Genomic DNA, 19945 nt, shown 5'->3' with positions numbered 1-19945 from the left:
TTCTCCAGAAAGTAAGGTAAAATAACTATTCACCAATTCCTCGAGCAGCTGTACTTGATATTGCACCCGCTTTGTATCACCCTTCGGGTTGCTTGTTTTGTTTACTTCAACAGATATGGGGAAAGCACGGACCACAGACGAAGAAAGCGCGAAGAAGAAAAAGTGGGTCATACTGAGTGGTCAAAGCTTTCACGTGACTATTATTATGTAATTATTTACGTCATCTTCATGGCTTATATAATCAAACGCTATTGTGTTTCTCGATCGCTCTCCTAAATATCAAAGTCGGCCTCTGTCAACCAACGATTCTTCACTATTGTCATTTCAGTTGGCTACCTTGATGATCTCGAGGCTACAGTAGATGGTAGCTCGCTTGAAATCTGCAGCTTAGGCAGTTGTGCTTGGAAAGCACGGGAGCTGAAAGACAGTTCCAGCCATGAGTACTCCAGCACTCCAGTCATGGGGTATATCTGTCGTTTCTCCTTCAAGCATGTTCTACAATTTTGGTTCAGTGAGCTAATATAAAATTCTGCTCCATAGAAGCCGAAAACCATGTCAAGCTTGTTGACCCGCAACGCGATGCTCTCTATAACTATGACCAGGCAGCTACTCAGGCCTTGATGGCTGCTAAGCCATGGGCCCAAGACCCCCACTACTTCAAATCGATTCGTATATCTGCCACCGCACTCCTTAAGATGGTTATGCACGCTCGATCGGGAGGGAATCTCGAGGTGATGGGACTTATGCAAGGGTTTGTGGCTGCCAATACGTTTGTCGTCACCGATGCATTCCGATTGCCGGTGGAGGGGACAGAGACCAGAGTCAACGCCCAAGATGAAGCGAATGAGTATATGGTTTCATATCTACAATCGTGCCGTGATTCCGGAAGAATGGAAAACGCGATTGGCTGGTACCATAGTCACCCGGGTTACGGATGCTGGTTGTCCGGTATCGATGTTTCGACACAAGACACCCAACAGACCTATTCAGATCCTTTCGTTGCCGTGGTTATTGACCCGGATCGTACCATATCTGCTGGGAAAGTCGAGATTGGTGCATTCAGGACCTACCCAAAAGACTATACTCCACCCGGTTCTGGGCAGGAGGAAGATGATGAATACCAGAGTATACCGCTGAATAAGGTCGAGGATTTCGGTGCCCATGCGTCACAATACTATTCTCTAGAAGTTTCAAACTTCAAGAGCACATTAGACACCAAAATATTATCTCTGCTCTGGAATAAATACTGGGTTGCAACCATCAGCCAGAGCCCGCTTTTCACCAACCGAGACTACGGAAGCAAACAGATAAATGACCTCAGCCAGAAGATAAAGCGAGCCGCCCGAACAATAGAAGGCGGGAGTCCTGGTGCGAGAGGCGGTATACTAGGCGATGCCATCGTGGATGGGAAGGAGAACTTAACAGCAAAGGACCAGCAGCTTATCAAGATTGTCAAAGACGGAGATCGGATCGTTGGAGAAGAAATGGCTGGCCTAATGGCGGCAGAGATCAAAGAAGTTCTATTCAAGGGAGTTGGACAAGCCGGCCCCCAAAAATCGACTTGATTATACTTAGGCATTTGGCGATTCTTCGGATTGTACTCCGTCCTCTGTTCTCCGTAGCCTACCCATTAATGACCCAATTTTACGAACTAACTCCGGCTATCCCTCCGTCCAGCAGCGGGACACCTGGAAATTGGTCAGGTCCTTCATTTCATCAACTGTTCCATGTAAATACTCCAAATCATCTATCAATATCTTTTCGCCTAGAGACGTCTACGCCCTGGGCCCATCTTGGCATGTGGCTGACAGCCGTTCAGCTCCCACCAGGCTAGAGACTAATTTACCTTTCTTTGTCTCTACATTGTAGCGAAGCTGAGCGAATAATATTTAAACAGCACATGGCGGCCATTCAGATATCTCGCTCGATCTTCTCCAGTTTTTCTCTCGTACATTTCATCCCCAGATGGGTGCAACCCATGTACGCTCTTCCAACCCGTTTCCTGTTGGTCAGAGCTAGTTATTCCTCACAGGCCCTTCAGGGCAAGTAATCACGCGAGTCTACCAAGAACCCGACGATAGAAGGGACTGAATACCTGGTACTACCCGCGGGAAGCCTCACTCACATTCTTCGAAGACACATCCGTACGTTTCGAAAAAATGCAGCATCCGCACGACCATGGGCATGGCGGACGTCCTCGTCATACACCCATGATGCCGTATACCCCTATTACATCTCTCAAGCGAGAACTAAGCATCATGTTCGGCTTCATTGGTCTCTCCATTATAACCATGGCTGCGTATTGGGTCTTTTGGCAATGTGCGTTATCACATCCCATCAAGCATCAAAGCATAGATTACTTCGAAGGGTGGAAATTAACCAGAATATCGCGGTCTAGTTGCTCAAAGACGCAATGCCGCTAGGGAGCGTGCCCGTCGTGAGGAATTCGCTGCCCGTGAGAGGGCTCTTGCGAATATATCCGAGATGAAGAAGTCGCATCAGAGCAGTTCAAGCGGCAGCCATGATCAAACATCGAATATTGAGTCAACTGGGAGAACGGCTCGAAACGGGAATAGTGACGGCGGGTTGGGGTTCGGTGACATTCGCGAAAATTTGGTCGTGTAAATGGGTGATATAGCGAACAGGCTTGATGCGCGCAGAAATAAAGAGGCAGTTCTGATATACCCAAAGTTGATATGTATATTTGCGTATATAATACAAGTCTAACAGGCTGGTTGTGCCAATCCGGCAGTCCATTGCATGGTTCCAATGGTAACGACTAAAAGGGCGAGCCCCAATCCAATGCTGGCGAGTCCATATAGATATGCATGCTTCATGTTTAGGCTGTGAACTTCAGCAATCCAAGTGCTCACAGTGGTGGTACATCCACAGAACCCGTCCATTATGCCCCTGAGGACCTGGCAGCCAAGTAGCCGGTGGAAGGACGGTACATCGTCTATATTTTTTCTAGCAACGATGCTGCTAGCATGTTGTAAATCGAAACATACGCCCAGGACCAGAGTGCCTATCATATTGACCAAGAACGTTCCGAGTGGGAATGAAGAAACAAACGGATTGAAGTACAAGGAAGCATAGAATCGAAACAGACAGCCTATGGGTGCAAATATAATGGCAAATTCTGCTGAACCACGCCAATGCTGCTCTTGTATTGGCCGATATCGATCTGGCGTCCATACGGTGAGGAAGATAGTTCCGATCCAGCACCCGAAGGCCAATACGACGACGACTCGGTCAAGTACGTTACGCATAAACTTGAACCGGAGGGGTGGTGTGAAGTATGACAGGCCGTCTGCGAGATGGGCTCCAACCACAATTGAAGAGAGACAAAGCAAAATAGAGTATAACATGACGGCTACGACCGCCATGAAGCTATACCCGCCATTTCTAGGCAAGATACTCTCTGTGTTGGGATTCGGCAGGGTATTTGATAGTGCACGATGCGCATCAAGCATGAAGGACGAAAAGGATGTGAACGAGCCACAGAACCCAGTGGTCAGACCGATATATAACGGTATAGTCTTCTTGACTGCCTTATGCTTCATTAACGCGTCCGCATCATCATCAGGATCGTCAATTCGCTGCTGCTCATCACCATTGCCATTCAGCTTCCCCCGTCCAGCAGAAGAGGCACCCCATTCTTCACTGAAGAGCTTGCGATCCTCCGCGAAGAAGCCTATAAGCAGACAGCCACCGACGTTCGCCCAGGTCACTCCCGTAGTTATTGGCGCCCCGGGATATACCGTCAAGGCCTGCAGTCCGATTCGAGCCAGGGTTCCAAATATGGAGAAGAGGACAAGATAGGAGACTGTGTAGAGCTGGGTCGCATGGTGAGATAGCTGCAACTCCGCCTGCGAGTGTTCGGGTGAGGATATGCGTGACTCTGCGCTCTCGAGTAACGCAGACGGTTCACGGCGAGACAAGGAAGACCTGCCATCTCTTCCGCTATCTGCCGTATGACGCCGCTCCGGGATCGTTCGCGATCCTATCGTCTCGAGCTCGTAGGACACATCTTCGCCTCGCTGGTCTGGGACTGGGGGCATCTGGCGGGCTCGCAGCACTGCTTCTTCCCTGCTTCATGGGTAGTTCGGGCGTCAAATAGCGTCGGGGAAGCGGCGGACCAAGCTGGAGATCCTCGGTGGCATCAACTTGCAGCTTCCAGCAGTCTCGCAAGCCATCTTCCTCGCTTCTTCTCTCGTTCTTTTTTTTCTTTTCTTCTTCTCGCCGGGAGTTTTCCATGTATTTTATTATCAACCGTATTGATATTACACGTATTATTACACATGCTTACCCCATTTCTTACCGATAAGATAAGAATCAGCCGCTTTCTCCCCTCCGCGTCCGCTTCCATCCTGATATCTACATCCATCCATTTCTTTTCTTCTGCTTCTTCCGCTCATATTGACTGCTATATACTCCTCATATTCATCCCGTTTAGCAGCTGAGCGTTGGATAGATTCAGAATCTCCTCACCATGGCCCAGAACCTACCGAAAAACGTCCATGTGTCCCGCCATCCGTGTCTACAGGTGAAGCTCTCCCAGCTTCGATCAGGCAAGGCATCAAGCCGTGAAACCAACGACCTAGTCCACGAGATAGCCACGATAATAGGCTGTGAGGCCTTCGCAGAAAACATCTCCGTGGCCCCCGGCGAGAAGGTGCGTTGTTCCCTGCCTTCCCCGCTGCCACCATCACTCAATAGTTCCCCGATACTAAACAGGGCAACGAATGAAACAGAACACCACCCCCCTCGGATACGAATATACCACTAGCTTCATAACGCCAGACAAGATCGCCCTGGTTCCTATTCTGCGATCAGGCCTGGGCATGGTCAACGGTACATAAAAACATACATCCATACCCAAACCCGCCCCAATTATGACATGACGGATTGGACAGCAGGTCTAACTAGTTGAAACGGAAAGCAATTCAAACACTTCTCCCATGCACGCCAGCCGTGCACCATCTCGGTCTGTTCCGCGAACCCACCACCCTCGAACCAGTAGAATATTACAACAACCTCCCCTTCCAGCCAAACTCGACGGGTGTCAACTCCGCCGCAGCAAAGCTAGCAATCATCATCGACCCCGTGGTTGCGACGGGCAGCACTGCCTCAGCGGCCATCCAGACGCTGCGTGAGTGGGGGGTGGAACGGATCTTGTTCCTGTGTATCTTGGGTAGTCATGCCGGTCTTATCAAGGCGGCGGGGGAGTGGGAGGAAGGCGTGCAGGTTTGGACGGGGGCCGTGGACGAGCAGGTTGACATGAAGGGAATGATCCAGCCTGGTCTGGGGGATATTGGGGATAGGCTTTTCTCGGCCGGCGGTAGGACGTCGGTGAGTTAGGAGGTGCGTGGTTTGCTATGACCGGTGATGTGGTGTGGCTTGGTTGGGGGGGGTGTTTGGCGAGAGTTGGTTGGTTTAAATAAATACGTTGAATTCGACTGGAGCGATACATTGACGTCAATCTACTAAGTTACAACTACAGGTTTACTAGTTAATTTAAATTCGATGCTGCAAGGGAAGAGAGCGGTTCACCATCAATATGATGAGATTATTTGGGTTATGTTAAGTAAAGTGTCTGTATGGTACACGCAATTTGTAGTAGACCAGAGAAGAGAAGCGCAGAGAGAACACGAAAGAAAAAGAGCAGAATCAACCATGGAGAATAAAAAGAGAATCGAAGATCTGACCAAGGGAATAAGAAAGGATAAATCAATGAATAGAATAGATGGATAGATAGGAGCTATATCAAATATCAACAGAAAAAAAAAAAAAGATTAAATATAAGAAAATAAAGGAAAAGTAAAAGCAAAGCAAAAAGACAACACGCAAAAACAAACACTGGCTGACCGAACAGAAATCTAGTAAGTAATAGGTAAATAGATGAGATGAGATTGATATAGAAACGAGAGACATTAACGCGGCACGCAGAACGCAGACCAGAAAAGCAAGCAAGGAAAAGAGTAAAAAAAAGATAATTCCAAAAAAAAAAAGAGGAAATGGAGGAAAATGGCGAAACAATGAACTCGAACGCGTCAAGGTAAGGAGGCGGAGGCATATTATGTCCAAAGACGAGGACGAGGAGATGAGAGCCATGCACAAACGCAGAACGGAGCAGAGTATCAGAGTAAAGCAGAAGAAGACAGGAGAACTAAATGGAGTATATAGACCGCGAGAAAAAGAAGCAGTAAGGCAACGCAAGCAAAAAGAGCAAAAGGAAAAAAAAAAGCACTAAAGATTAAATGTAGGGTGTTGTAGAAAGGTAGTAATGTAATAGTAGAAAAGAGAGAAGAGAAGCAAGTTGATGCGGCGAACAGACGCGGACACGCAGGACCAGCTGGTGTAGAGAAGATGAGGTGTATGCCTTAGCTCGGATGTAGAGCAGAGGCTAGTGTCGATGTAGGTTGGATGGGTATTGGTTGCGGGTGAAGCCACCAGGAGGCATAAGGGGGGGTGTTTTGTGTGAGCAGCCAGTCCGCACGAAGGAAGTAGAGAGAAAAGAACGAAAAAGAGACATGAACAGATATCTCAAACCCACCAGCCAAAGAAAAGAACGAAGCAGAAAAGAAAATGAGGGAAAAATCAAATCCAAGGAAATCCGTTTCTGACACGAGGCATGCAAATGCAGATTAGAAAGAGAAAAGAAGAAAAGGAAAGGCAAGTCGGTAGACAGGCCTTGCTCGTTGTTCTTCTTCATCACCTTTGCCGCTTTGCATTCGCCTTTGCCTGCCATGTCATGCCAAAACCCCATGTCCATGTTTTTTCCCGGTAGTGCCAATCTATTTGTGTATGTATGAATGTGTTGTTGTCCGTGACCACCCCCTTCAAGCAAGCGAAAAACCGAAATAGAGAAAGTAGAGAAAGAAATCGAGAAAAGCAACGCTGGAAACGTAGGAGATGGAGCAAAAATTTCGCGAGAAAGAGGGAGAGAAGAAGAAGAGGAAAAAGGGAAAGGAGATGCCGCAATCAGGAAGAGATAGGAAAGGAAATGGAACCGAAAAGAAAAAAAGGAAAAAGAAAAGAAAAGCCTCAACATAACGCCGAAGGAAAGGAAAAAGGAACAGAAGATAAAGAGATGAGAGGGATGCACAAATTCGAGTCGAGGTTGTGTGAGGTGGGAGAGAGGTTAACGGCGCAGTCAATATGCAGTCCCGACGCTGGCAAGACCCTTGATAGGCATGGGTTCAAGGGCCTGCTCGGGACTAGCTGCTGCGTCCTGGTATCCAACGAGAGCCTGGGAGTGGAGCTTGAATGCCTCGCCCATGAGCTTGGTGATTCTAGAGAGTATGTTAGCATCTGGCTATAGAGGAAAAGAAATAGAAGAAGAGAGTAGACTTACCCCCATACGACTACGCCGTCAAGGATGTTCCCCCATACGCGCGCAACGGTGGAACAAAGCTTGTCATGCTGGTCGGAGAGCTCGTTGGTGAACAGGCCACGGATCTTGTAATACAGCTCCAGCTCGTCTTCAGTAGCCTGTTCCTCGTCGTGTTCAAGACGGTAAAGCCACAAACTGAGAATGACCATCATATCCATGCCGCAGAGTGGGTGTTCGATGCTCCAGTTCGTGGCAGAGGCTGTGGCAACCCAGTTCAGTCCCTGAACAGCAGCGATTTCAATGCACTCGAAGCACTGCGTGACGACCTTGTTCATTTCCTGGGATCGCTTGATCTTTTCGCGGGCCACGGTCATGGCTGCTGCAACCTCGTAGGGCGAGTGGTAGCGAAGAGCTTCCTGGATGGACTTGAGGTCAACTTCTAGTCTGGCGCGGGTATTGCGGTAGACAGCCATGGAGTTGAAGATGAGCGGGTGGCCCTTTTGAGGGGTGCTGATGGGAACGACTATGGTTTCAGGTTCGCAGATGTCAAGGGACTTCTCCCATGTTTCAATTGCGAGGCGCAGTTTGTACTGGGTGACCACATCCTGGAGGGCGTCGATGGTGCGAGACTGATACCATACTTCGAGGAAGAGGGCGTTGATCATGACACGGGTTGCATAGGCGGAGTAACGCACTGGTTCGCCCCGCAGGAGGCTGTCGTGGGCCTGTCTGACAGTAAGGATCTTGGAGCTGCCGCCCAGAGCTCGGCGCCAGGTGTACTCGTCCGAGATCTCGAGGTTCCAGAGAGACTCTGACGAGGGGAGTTCAAGGGTATCAAACTCGTTGAAGGTCAGGGCTGGATTGTGATTGAATGTCAGGCTGAGCATGCCGAAGAAGACGAAGACGGCGTAGTACGTTCGACGACAGCTCTCGTCCTCGATCCATTCGGCGTGGCGCGGGGTAGAACCTTCGCGAGCATCTATTCTGAGCTTGAGCTGGTATCTGTTGCCGGCGACCATGTTGGCGAGCAAGCTCTTGATGGAACAGGTCCACTCGAGGCCCTTGGAGTCACCACTCCAGCTCTCGAAGATCATGTTGAGCAAGGTGCTCTGCATGGCCCAGAGGGGACACTTTCTCGAGTCGAAGTTGTCCTTTTGCTGCAGGAACTGGTTGACCAGCATCTTGGAGCCGATGTGCAACATGAAGGCATCTTCCCGTTCAAAGGTGTAGAGGGCACCAATGGACAACACGGCGAGGAGCAGAGGAGACGAGACATCCTTGGGATTGAATGTGGCCGGGTGCAGGAAGGGCAGGTGGTGGTGATACATGTTGAAGTAAGTGGACAGGTATCTGTTCAAGACGGCTGTGGTGGGCACCTTGAAGGTCTCTGGCAGGCTGTTGAGGCTGTCATTGGCCTCTAGCCGGTCAACGATGATCTGACGCTCGGCATCACTGGCAATCTGTGGGGTTTTGGGCTGGGTGAGGACTTGGCTGGGTCCGGGTGAACGCCTGTAGTTGACTGGGGAAACGGGTCCGGTCATGGATGGGTAAGGAGACAGAGCGTTGGGGGTCGAGTTACCAGAGACAGGCAAAGAATGGACGAGTGAGTGCATGTTTGGAGCCAAGTTGTCACTCGAGGAACTGCGTTCGATGGTGGGAGCAACCATGTTCTGATGCTGGTGCTGGTGCTGGTGCTGGTAGGAAGAAGCAGCAGCCTGAGAGGACCTGGAGGGCTCCTTGGAGGGCTTGACATCGGCCATGAAGGTATCCCAAGGCATCTGGGGGAGGGTAGCGTTGCCAGACATGTAGGAGACAGATGGTTCCATAAGACTGTTCCCACGATCCGAGTAGGACTGGTGACTGCGATGCTGAGCGGAGGTGACAGAAGCGGCAGCCTTGTGCTGGAAGTCTGTCATGAGCATGGCTGCGGTCTCGAGGTCGACCATGCCATCACTGCTGGCTTCTATCTGCTCCAACGCAGCGGGGTCGATGGTGGACGACTTGGACGGGCTGCTAGCTTTGGCTGTGGCTGTCGTGGGAGTTGGCGCTGTTGTCGCTGATGTGGTCGTCTGTGGAGCGTTGGCAGTCGTGGCAGCAGCGGCGGCGGCGGCGGCAGCGGCAGCAGCAGCAGCCTTTCCACCACGTCGACGTCCCTCGGCAACCAAGGGAATCCCACCATCCTTTGCGTGGACTGTGCGGTCATGACGGAGGAGCAGGTCTCTGCGCACAAAGGTACTTCTGCACTTGAGACACTTGAACGGCCGTTCCTTTGTATCTAGGTAGGCGTAGTTGTTAGTTAAAAGAGGAGCGTAAACAGTAGGAGACGAGAAGACATACGAGATCTTTCATGTCGGCTGCGGTGTTCACTGCGACTGAAGGCCCGGTGACAGAACTGGCACTTGTACTTCCTCTCGGGTGGCATGGAGGCCTTCTTCGCACCGGAACTTGACGCAGCAGCAGGAGCCATTGTATAGTGTTATCGAGGAGTAATTTAGGAGAGGAGAGCCGGGAAGGGAACAGAGGAGAGCGAGACGGGGAGAAAAGAGACCAGACGAGCAGGAAGACGAGGCTCCAAGTCCGTAGCAAGTCTCCAGCCGAAATGGTTATCTTGCTTCCTCTGATATTCTGGCGGCGCGAGAAGAGACGGTGAAGGCGGTGGTGGTGATGGTGACGGCGAGCGACTGTCGAGGACTAAGCATGCCTTGCTAATGATGCACAGTGGTCTATTGGTAGTGAATAGTAAGATAGAGAAAGGGAAGGATAGATAAAAAAAAAAAAGAGGCTGATGAAGTTGGTTGTGGTGGCTCTTTTTTTTTTTATTTCCCTTTTGGGCCAGAAGTTGAAGTCGGCGATGGCAGAAAGTCGAGGCGAAGTGGGAGTAGCAGGAGGAGGAGGAGGAGGAGGAGTAGAGTAGACAGCGACGAGTACAAGGACCAGCCAGAGAGTGACCAACGTCGAAGCTATGCGAGATGCGAGATGGAGGGAGATGCGAGATGGACGATGAAAGAGGACTGAAGAGGATGTTGTTATAAAAAAAAAAAAAAAAAAAGGGACAAAAAGAGGGAGAAAAAAAGGTCGAAAAAAACGAAGCCCACGATAAATAATAGAGAAAAAGGAAGAAGAGCGCAAGCGGACAGGGAAGAAAAAGAGGGATGGCGTGGCAGTAAGGGCGTGGCAGCAGGCCGCGGGCGACGAGGGGCAGGCGAGGACAGCAGCAGCAGGAACAAGACAAAAAAGCGACGGGGGGGGGGGGAGGGGGAGGGCTGCGTGGCGGGCAGCTGAGCCCTGCGACCACGGCCAGCGCACCTCCTAACGCCACGCCCCACCCCGACCACTTTCCCCCCCCCGCGACGACGGAGGAGAGAAACGCGTACGGTATCAAAACAGGCCATGTAACAGAACGAAGAGTACGGAGTAAACAAGGGTAATTAACAGGGCGGGAGAAGTGGTCAGAGTGGTAAACGTGGTGTAAAAGTGGTAGAGGTAGAGGGGCAAGTCAGGTACCGTACGGTAAAGACAAGCCTCAGCGACCCAAAACAAACAAATAATAATAAGCAGCCAGCCACAGCATCTGCATAAAAGGCGAAGCAGGGCCCCTTCTTCCCCCTCTTACCATACAGACAGACTAGAGTAAAGTAAAGTCAAGCCAAGGAAAGTAAAGTAAAGTGAGTAAGGTAAAGTAAGGTAATAATACAGCCCACACGAGCAATAGCAACACGAGCGATACGGCGATATTACCAGGTCACCGCTAGAAAGTGGCCGGCCGATCGATCGCCTCACTCTGGACTGGCTGGCCCTTTCATTATCATCATCATCATCATCACCATCGCCATCACCAGCTTTTTGTCTTCATCAGCATCTTTTATCCTTCGTCGGCGTCCTCGTCGTCTTTATCGTCGTCTGGTTCATTGTCTCACTGTCTCTAGATACTAGACTCACTCCTCCTCTTCTTCCTACTATGCCGTCTTGTTTACTCCGGCCGTCTCGTCTCTTAAACGGCCGGCTCTGACTTTCTTACCGTAACTCCCGGTGGGGTCGACTTCCCGCCTCGGGCCTCCCCTAGCCTTTTCTTTGGGGTTCCTTTGGGGGGAGAGGGCCCTCTTCCTCTTCTTCTTCTTCTTCTGCTTCGTCCTTCCCCCTGGACGAGCCGGCGTCCTTGGCCGTGCTGGCTTCTCTTCTGCTGCTGCTGCTGCTGCTGCTTGGTCTCTCGTGTTGGCCTGCTGTTGCTGTCTCTTGCTGCTGCTGCTGCTCACTCTGCTGTCTATCTACACCGCCCATCCTGTCTGTCCATGCAGGGACTGTTGGCCGTCGGTGCAGGGGAGACATCGTTATTATTATTACCTTCCTCCAGCCTTCCTTCTATCAGTGTATCCCGTCCTTCGTCCTTACACAGACGACAGCCAGACGGGAACAGCCAGTAACAAGCCATGCAGGATCCGAGGGCCCCCCTAGCGAACCCCTGAATTTAAAGATGACACTCGTCATACCACACGCATCTCGCCTCTTTCCATCTCATCTCTCACGCACCTCTCTCTCATCCCGACTCTTCCAATAATAATGATATAAAAAGGGCCTTGCCAGCACAGGCAGAGGGGCATGTTTCGCCCCTCCCTCAGCTCGTTCGTGGGATATATAGTAAAAGGCAAACGGGGAGTGGAAAAGGGAAAAGAAAGTGCAGCATCTGTGACAAGTCAGATCTGCTGCCCCCCCTTTCCCCCTCTACTCTTTGACTGCAAGACTGACTCTCGATCGAGCCCACCACGTATGTCGTCCCAGAAAAAAAAAAAAGGGTCAAAAAGGCGTCGTCCGTTACTCTCTTGAGTTAGAATGCGGACCGTTTCAGCAAGGGAAAACTCAACTTCTTCTTCTTCTTCTTCTGGCTTTTTAGTGCTTGTTGGGTGTGAACCCCTTCGAGAACTGCTGGCGTCAGGTCTTGCATATGAATTGCCAACCGGACTGGACCGTACCGACGATACGGGCCGTAACTATACATGAGTACCTATACACACACGCCATCACCGCACCGGGCTTACCTACCAGAATTATTTTATTTATTACTGACCTATTTATTACTCACATTAATTATATCCATTTTAATTACCTGGTGGGCTGATGGAGATGGAGACGGGAGGTCTAGATGGTGCATCTCCGGTGGGGGGCCACCAGGCCAGGCGGTGTGTCCGTACATAGTTCGGGATGCTGATAATAAAATATTATTATCTGATGCTGGCTCCGTAAGAACGCAGCTTGCCTCTTCTGATTCTTCACATTATTATTGTTCAATTGAGTTTTGCTTCCTTCTCCTGCACATCCAGGGAAGCAGAAGGAGGGAAAAAGGCGGACGGACATGGTAGAGAAGTAATTTATGGCGAAGAGGACTTCCCTGTCGACCAAGTTCGATAGTCAGGAAAAGATGGAAAAAGATAAGAGAGATATCCTCAGCTCGTGGCTTGCCTTTCCCCTTTCAGTCCCCCCATCATCGCCGGACTAGCAGGTGGGATAAACAGGGTAAACCGGGCGATTATAAGGTACAGATGCCTAGATCAAAAAATCATTTAGGCATCTTCCCTCCTCCATCTTATCCATTAATCATCTTCTCCGTACTCCGTATGAACCGCCTTGTTCCTTCCTTTCCTCCTTTTCTTTTTTTTTTTTCCCTTTTCCTGCTTTGGGCTTTTTCTTTTTCATCGTTAAAATCTCTTCAACTTGGCTTGTGGCGTGTGGCTACCCACCTTCAATAATATAATTTCAAGATGTGCATCATCTTCTTCTTCTTATTATCATTTTTCTTTTCCTCTGTTCCTTCGCCTCTGATGTAAGTGGTGTGCTGGTCAGTTGGTACAAGGCTGAAGTGGCGAGCAGAGAACTCAACCAAGTCGATCGATTTACCACCTCACATGGGGAGATTAGATGGCTTCGTCTTTCTTTCCTGTTCCTGTTCCTGTTCCTGGGATACCTTTTCTGCGTCTGCATTATGCATGTGGTGTTGCCTCCTCAGAGAAGAGTCAGGCAGAGGGAATAATAATAATGGTTAACACAGCAGTGTCATGAAACAGAACGTGTTCATCTCGTTGTCCCTTTGCCTTCAACCCTAACCTTCGGCCCTGCCAGCGATCTCTGGATAGCCGTTTCAGGCGATAAGACGACGATGGACGGCCTTAAACAAAGGTGGTATCGAGTTTTAGCTCGTCCCGTAAGTCACCGATAGGACTCCGTAGTCGTAGTAAGGGTACTCCGTAAGTAGGTTATGGTTATGCATGCTCATGCTTCCCCTCGCATCCCATGCATAAAGTGTTAGCCCTGTCCTGCGGCAAAGGGCGGCAGAGGATCGAGCACCGCTGGGCGAGCTAAACCCCCCTCCCTGGCTCCTCCCATCCCATCCCAGCCCAAGACTGGCGACCCTCTTGACCCGACCAAGAGCTGTCTAGCGCATCGAGCATCCCTGGGTCGACGTATTGGACGAAATGCGCTCGCTTGGGTCTGGCCGCCCACACTAGACCTTAAGCGAGGGTCCCTCCCCCCCCCTAAGTACTAAGCACGCTGCCTGTGCCTCTTCGCATCGCCCTGGGCTGCACCGCGTAGCTTAACAGCCTCCCCTTCGCTGCCCATCTCGACCTTCCATCTCGCCGTAGCCGGCCATCCTCTCGTCCTGTCCCGTCGTAAATCTTCTTCGTCTTCTTCTTATTCTCCTTCCTTTTCTTCTTCTTCTTCTTCTTTTTCTTCCTGCTTCCTCTCCTGCCTGCGCCTTAAGTAATATCAGCTCCTCCGGCTTGTCCACCAGTCGATCTTCTTACCCAAGGCAGATTCTGCTTACCTAAGCTTGCCCCCTTTCCGCCGTCCCCACCTTCTTCTTTTTTCCCTCTGCGTCGTCCGTTTTGGGTAAAGTCCAGAACGGCCAAACGTCGACCTCGACTTTCGCCTGCAACGCCCGCAGCGACGACGAACCAACCACAACCACCACCACAACCACCACCACCACCACCGCCGCCGCCGCCGACAGCGACAGCGAACAACGACAACGACAACGACAACGACGACACAGACAGTGACAGTGACAACGAGTACAGCTACCGACCCACGACTCTTGCAACCGCCGCCGGCGTCGACCTTCCACGGCTGCTTCTTCGCCGGACCGTTGGGCGCACGATCCGCTTGCTGGACGGGTAGGGGGACTTCCTGGACTCCGGACCCGGGCCTGAAACATCTCCGACGAACCACCCACACAGGCAGAGGGACAGCCAGAGTCCCTCAAGGCTGCCTTGGACCAGATCCCCCCTTTCTCGCTGGCCCTTGCTGCGTCTCTCTCGGCCTCCCTCTCTCTCTCTGTCGCGGCAGCCTCGTTCGAAGGGGATATGGATTGAGGACGAGCCCGTCGAGCAACAGTACAACAATCTGACAGCAACTGACGGACTGGTCACACTCGGTACACACAGTGCCTTGGCCGTCTCGACGAATCATGCGCACTCCCTCCTACCACATACAACACCAACATTAGGCGCTCCCCCCTCCCCCGTCTTTCCCAGATTCTCGACCAATTCTTCTTCTGGGCTTCTCGCTCTGTGGACTCTTCGCTGTCTCTTGGTCTGCTTATTTGTCCGCTGTTCTCGCCGGGGACGACCGAGATCAAGAACGACGGCAGTCAAACGAAATATCCATTTTCTGAAAATTAAAAAAAATTATATTTTTTTTATAAAAAAGCCATATGGCTTCTCGCGATGGCTACGCCGGCCAGGGCGCTGCTGGCACGGCGAATGATGATGGTCTGTACCGGAATTGCTATATTCTTCTTCCCCCAGCCGTCTCTCCCATACTGACTATTTTTTTTTTTTTTTTTTCCTCACAGGCTACGTATCACCAACAGAGGCGCCTCCGGCTCTCTATGTAAGAGCTTTGTACAAGTACACCTCAGACGACCATACCAGCCTCAGCTTCGAGCAAGGCGACATTATCCAGGTACTGAACCAGCTCGAGACCGGTTGGTGGGACGGCGTGATTGGTGATGTCCGTGGCTGGTTCCCAAGCAACTATTGCGCCGTCGTTCCTGGCCCTGAAGCTGTCAACGACCAAGCTGGTGATGCCAGTGCCGAATCCGGCGCTGACGATGAGTACGAAGACGACGTCGATGGCCTAGACACCACTCTGAGAGACGAGGACCTGCCCATAGAAAGCAATGGAGCAGACGGTGGTGAGGCCGAAGAAGCCGCCTTCTGGATCCCCCAGGCCACCGCGGACGGCCGTCTGTTCTACTACAACACCTTGACCGGCTACAGCACAATGGAACTTCCCCTGGAGACGCCTACCTCCGTCAACGAGTCTGGCCCCCGGGATCGTACAAACGTCTACGTGCCCGAACACACCCGCCTGCCACCCGAGATGATGGCCCGTGGCATCGACCGCTACGAAGATGACTATGATGGCTCTGCCTCAGAGGCTGAAGGTGACTCTCTCTTAATGGCATCGCAGCGCCGACATTCGTTCATTTCTGATGGCGTCTCTCCTGCTACATCCTTAGGTTCCGTCAATCCTTCGCCCATCACAAAACACTATGACCTCAAATCAGCCTATCCTCCCCATTTCGTCTCAAACGGTGGAAACGGCGGAATGGACTCCATCCCCATCATGGGCACTCCAATGTCCTCCCACTCGACCACTACCGATCGATCTCTGCCCCTGGGAATCTCTACATCTATTCCTCGTTACTTCCTGGATGACTCTACGGCTCCACATCCTACATGGAATTCACTCGTCAGCAACATGCGAGACGCAATTGATGCGTACCGACAGGCCATCATCGAAGGCCGGCGGTCAGAGTACGTCCGAAGGGCAGAGGATGTGTCCGACCATCTACGGATGCTTCTGGCTGCAGGCTCTGATACTACTGATAACCACTCCGGGAACCCGTCGATCATCTCAACAAACAAGGCGCTCTACCCTCATTTCCGCGACATGATGTCCAAATTCTCCAAACTCGTTTTGTCTTCGCATATTGCTGCCGCGGACTGGCCGGGACCAGACTCCGCCTCCAAATGTCTACACGAAGCCGAGGGCGTTCTACAGGGCGTTTATGGCTACGTCGAAGTGGCCAAACAGCAGCGCGGAGACGATATCCGTCGCTTAACGCCTGGCTTTGTTGCCGGCAGCACATCTGGCGGTCACTGGCAGAACAACAATCTCGCTCGAAGGGACCCAACCTCTTTCCTCGAGCATGACTCCGAATCTCACCGCACCCCGTCCGTCTCGCTTGATTCCCAGCTTCTAGAGCGAATCGAAGAGCTTCGCAAGATGCTAGCTGTCAGCTCTCGCAGGCTAGAAGAGCAACTTTCTTCCTTCAAAGGCAAAATTGTAACGCCAAAAAGCCATGCCGAGATTGGTGACGCTGTGTGCGAAGCTGGCGTGCCGATAGTCGAAAACTTTCGCCCATGGGTGGCACTCATCGAGTCTATCGACCTGTCACACTTTGGCTCCGATCTCCAGAACCCGCAATTGGCGGACTTCAGTGTCCAGAAGCAGCGCGTGTACGACAGCATTTCGGATCTCGTTATGAGCTGCCAGCACATCTCGGCGCCGCTAGGTGACGAGTGGGCCGAAATTAGGGGAGATTCGCTGGAGACTCGACTGAATAATACCCGCATGATGTCGAGGCAACTTACCAATTGTGTTCAACAGATCGGTTTCTCCTTGACCTTACTATTGGAACAAGCTCCACAGCAAATACCAAATGGAGATGGATATAATAAATCTACTCCCAAGGTACGTAAGAGTCCGCCATCATCTATTGGCATACCTTCTAGCTATGGGGTGGGTGATGACCTTGATAAGCCACCTCGATCTCTGGATAAGGCGCAACGGTTCTTTGGCCAGCCCGTACCCAGAGAACCGACCTCCGCCAGAGAACCAGAAGAAACCCCGTGGTTCCTTAAACTCGACCACGAGGCGGAAGTGTTCTACGATGTCAAGGGTGACGTACAGCAGCTCAAGTGCGGTACACTGGCTGGCCTGGTCGAACAGCTTACCCGCCATGACAAGCTTGATCCCTCGTTCAAAGATACCTTCCTTCTCACCTACAGATCTTTCACCACTGCTTCAGAGCTGTTTGAAATGGTGGTCCATCGATTCACACTCCAGCCTCCTTACGGCCTGAGCAAAGCAGAGCTACAAATATGGACCGAACAAAAACAGATACCCATCCGAATCCGCGTGGTCAACATCCTCAAGAGTTGGTTCGAGAACTTCTGGATGGAGCCAAACGATGAGGCAAATACTCATCTACTAGGCCGTATACACTCCTTCGTTACCGAGGCAGTTGCATCGACTAAGACGCCTGGCGCGCAACAACTAGTCAGCTTGATAGAGCAACGTCTACGTGGAGAAGAGACTACTGCCAAACGCCTGGTACCCACCATTAGCTCTAATGCACCCACCCCCATCACCCCCAAGAACATGAAAAAGATTAAATTCCTGGACATTGACCCAACCGAGTTTGCTCGTCAATTGACCATCATCGAGTCGCGGCTCTATGCCAAGATTAAGCCGACGGAGTGCTTGAATAAGACCTGGCAGAAAAAGGCTGGACCAGGCGAGGCCGAGCCGGCGCCAAACGTCAAGGCTCTTATTCTACATTCTAACCAGCTTACCAATTGGGTGGCCGAGATGATTCTGACCCAGTCGGACGTCAGGAGACGAGTCGTCGTAATCAAGCACTTTGTCTCCGTCGCTGATGTAAGTGACTTATGTCTCTTTTACCGCATATGATGAAGATACTAAACAAAGTTTTAATAGAAATGCCGACAACTTAACAATTACTCTACTTTGACATCTATCATCTCTGCGCTTGGAACGGCGCCAATCCATCGGCTGGCTCGTACATGGGCGCAAGTCAGCCAGAAAACTGCAGGAACCCTTGAGATGATCCGCAAACTCATGGCTAGCACCAAGAACTTTGGCGAATACCGTGAAACCCTTCACCTCGCCAATCCCCCTTGCATCCCCTTCTTCGGTAACTATCAACCTCCTATCCATTTCCTTTCCCCCCTCTTTTGTCTACCGTCTCCGTCGAAACAGTGCCATGACTAACGTGCACACAGGTGTCTATCTCACTGATCTCACATTTATCGAGGACGGCATTCCCTCGCTCACTCAATCCGATCTAATTAACTTCAATAAGCGCACCAAGACCGCGGAGGTGATCCGCGATATCCAGCAGTACCAGAATGCGCCTTACCAGCTTATTCCTGTGCCGGAGCTGCAGGAGTACGTGTTGAATAACATGCAGGCAGCAGGCGATGTGCATGACATGTACGAGCGCAGTCTTGAAATCGAACCCCGAGAAAGGGAAGACGAGAAAATCGCAAGGTATGGTAAACACTACTACTACGACCCATCGGTCGTTGCACTCACCCTGACGGCTGGCATACATTGATCGTGCCATGACCTCCTCCCTCCAAGCCCTCTCTCCCAGACCCTCACTCTTGCTCCATCTCTTACTCCTTTCTTTTCTTTTGTTCCCTCATCGTATTTTTTTTGAACCCTTTCCTATCTTCGACGTCAGCCCAATTCCCCGTTTCGGTGTTCTTCCATCCTCCCTTCACCTCCATTTTTTTTTTTCTTGCGTCGCAACACCCATTATGCGGGTGTGCTTGGGTGTGTGTTTTTGCTTCTTCCTTTGTTGTTGCGATGCGCCTTCTGGGTTCCCCCACGTGCCGCGATGCTGGCCTTTCGGAAGCGCTGCCCAAGACTTTTTTAAAAGCAGTTGTGGCACAGGCGACGCATCGACTCCCCCAGCCCCAGCAGCCAACGCGAAAGGGAAGGTTGAGTTTCCTCCCCCGGACAAGCCAGCACCCACCGAGGGACAGCAAAGAGCAAATGGGAAGAAGAGAAAAAAAAGCAACAGCAACATGCGACAAGCACAGATACACACCATCTCGGGCGCAAATAATTGCAAAAGCATGACGCTGGAGCAGGAGCAAGTATCGTGATGGATGTGGGAAAAAATAGAGAGAAAAAAAAAAAAGAAAAGAGAACAAAAGAAAAAGAAAGAAAGCCCGCAAGAAACGCAAAAGTCAGCCTAGTTGATCGTTATTACATCGACATGGCCAGGATTATCTCACGCTTCGACGACGTGCTGCTCCTCTCTGCTGCTCGCTGCCTAACTGCTTAAACTCCCTTCCCCTCCCCTCCCTCCCCCTTCCCTCTTCCTATTCGCTGTGATACCTTCTGATTCGCTTCTCCGTGATTGTGGATTAACCTTCAGATGGGGATTTTCGTTTGTGGCTTTGTTGTGTTTTTCCAGCGCTTCTTACGATTTGATTGACCTGCCTGAAAGAATTAACCAATCAGCTAATGATTCCCCGTTTTCTCAATGTAGACTGCTCACTGAGTCAGGGTTCTTGTAGCCTGAATGACCCAAGCAAAGCAAAGCAAAACGAAACCCAAAAGCAAATGGGGAAAAAGAAACACTCTCCCGGGTTCCGGGGAGCTGAGACGACTGAGCCGCTGGTCCAACCAACCTAAGAAGCTCATCTTAGCTCGAAGCTCCCCTTGCCTGGCGCTTGTGAACGCCCCGCAGCTGGACATCATATCGCCATTGATGCTACCAGAAGAGAGGGAAGG

The 19945-nt window shown here is 51.1% G+C and overlaps 7 protein-coding genes across 7 annotated transcripts; 4 read left to right on the top strand and 3 right to left on the bottom strand.

The window, feature by feature from the left end:
* Positions 1-459: 459 nt before the first annotated feature.
* Positions 460-1565, top strand: ARB_03215 (uncharacterized protein; the record flags this gene model as incomplete). The annotated part of the gene is made up of 2 exons (XM_003010468.1): positions 460-511; positions 541-1565. 2 exons carry the CDS (start codon positions 460-462, stop codon positions 1563-1565), a joined length of 1077 nt encoding a protein of 358 aa, XP_003010514.1.
* Positions 1566-2723: 1158 nt separating this feature from the next.
* On the bottom strand, positions 2724-4257 carry ARB_03214 (uncharacterized protein; the record flags this gene model as incomplete). The annotated part of the gene is made up of 2 exons (XM_003010467.1): positions 2724-4051; positions 4140-4257. The coding sequence occupies 2 exons, from the start codon at positions 4255-4257 to the stop codon at positions 2724-2726; spliced, it is 1446 nt and encodes a 481-aa protein (XP_003010513.1).
* A 235-nt stretch (positions 4258-4492) lies between these two features.
* Positions 4493-5754, top strand: ARB_03213 (uncharacterized protein; the record flags this gene model as incomplete). Its single annotated transcript, XM_003010466.1, has 4 exons — positions 4493-4675; positions 4755-4854; positions 5024-5341; positions 5513-5754. 4 exons carry the CDS (start codon positions 4493-4495, stop codon positions 5752-5754), a joined length of 843 nt encoding a protein of 280 aa, XP_003010512.1.
* A 1161-nt stretch (positions 5755-6915) lies between these two features.
* On the top strand, positions 6916-7056 carry ARB_03212 (uncharacterized protein; the record flags this gene model as incomplete). Its single annotated transcript, XM_003010465.1, has 1 exon — positions 6916-7056. The coding sequence occupies one exon, from the start codon at positions 6916-6918 to the stop codon at positions 7054-7056; it is 141 nt and encodes a 46-aa protein (XP_003010511.1).
* Positions 7057-7156: 100 nt separating this feature from the next.
* ARB_03211 (C6 and C2H2 transcription factor RegA-like, putative) lies at positions 7157-9803 on the bottom strand (the record flags this gene model as incomplete). Its single annotated transcript, XM_003010464.1, has 3 exons — positions 7157-7295; positions 7358-9611; positions 9674-9803. 3 exons carry the CDS (start codon positions 9801-9803, stop codon positions 7157-7159), a joined length of 2523 nt encoding a protein of 840 aa, XP_003010510.1.
* Positions 9804-11395: 1592 nt separating this feature from the next.
* ARB_03210 (uncharacterized protein) lies at positions 11396-11662 on the bottom strand (the record flags this gene model as incomplete). The annotated part of the gene is made up of 1 exon (XM_003010463.1): positions 11396-11662. One exon carries the CDS (start codon positions 11660-11662, stop codon positions 11396-11398), a length of 267 nt encoding a protein of 88 aa, XP_003010509.1.
* Positions 11663-15038: 3376 nt separating this feature from the next.
* Positions 15039-18755, top strand: ARB_03209 (uncharacterized protein; the record flags this gene model as incomplete). The annotated part of the gene is made up of 4 exons (XM_003010462.1): positions 15039-15096; positions 15198-18055; positions 18116-18332; positions 18421-18755. 4 exons carry the CDS (start codon positions 15039-15041, stop codon positions 18753-18755), a joined length of 3468 nt encoding a protein of 1155 aa, XP_003010508.1.
* Between the last annotated feature and the right edge of the window lie 1190 nt (positions 18756-19945).

Source organism: Trichophyton benhamiae (assembly GCF_000151125.1).
Source record: "Trichophyton benhamiae CBS 112371 chromosome Unknown contix01456_5.r1.exp, whole genome shotgun sequence".
NCBI classification, from domain to species: domain Eukaryota; kingdom Fungi; phylum Ascomycota; class Eurotiomycetes; order Onygenales; family Arthrodermataceae; genus Trichophyton; species Trichophyton benhamiae.
This window is presented reverse-complemented; position numbering and strand designations above follow the sequence as displayed.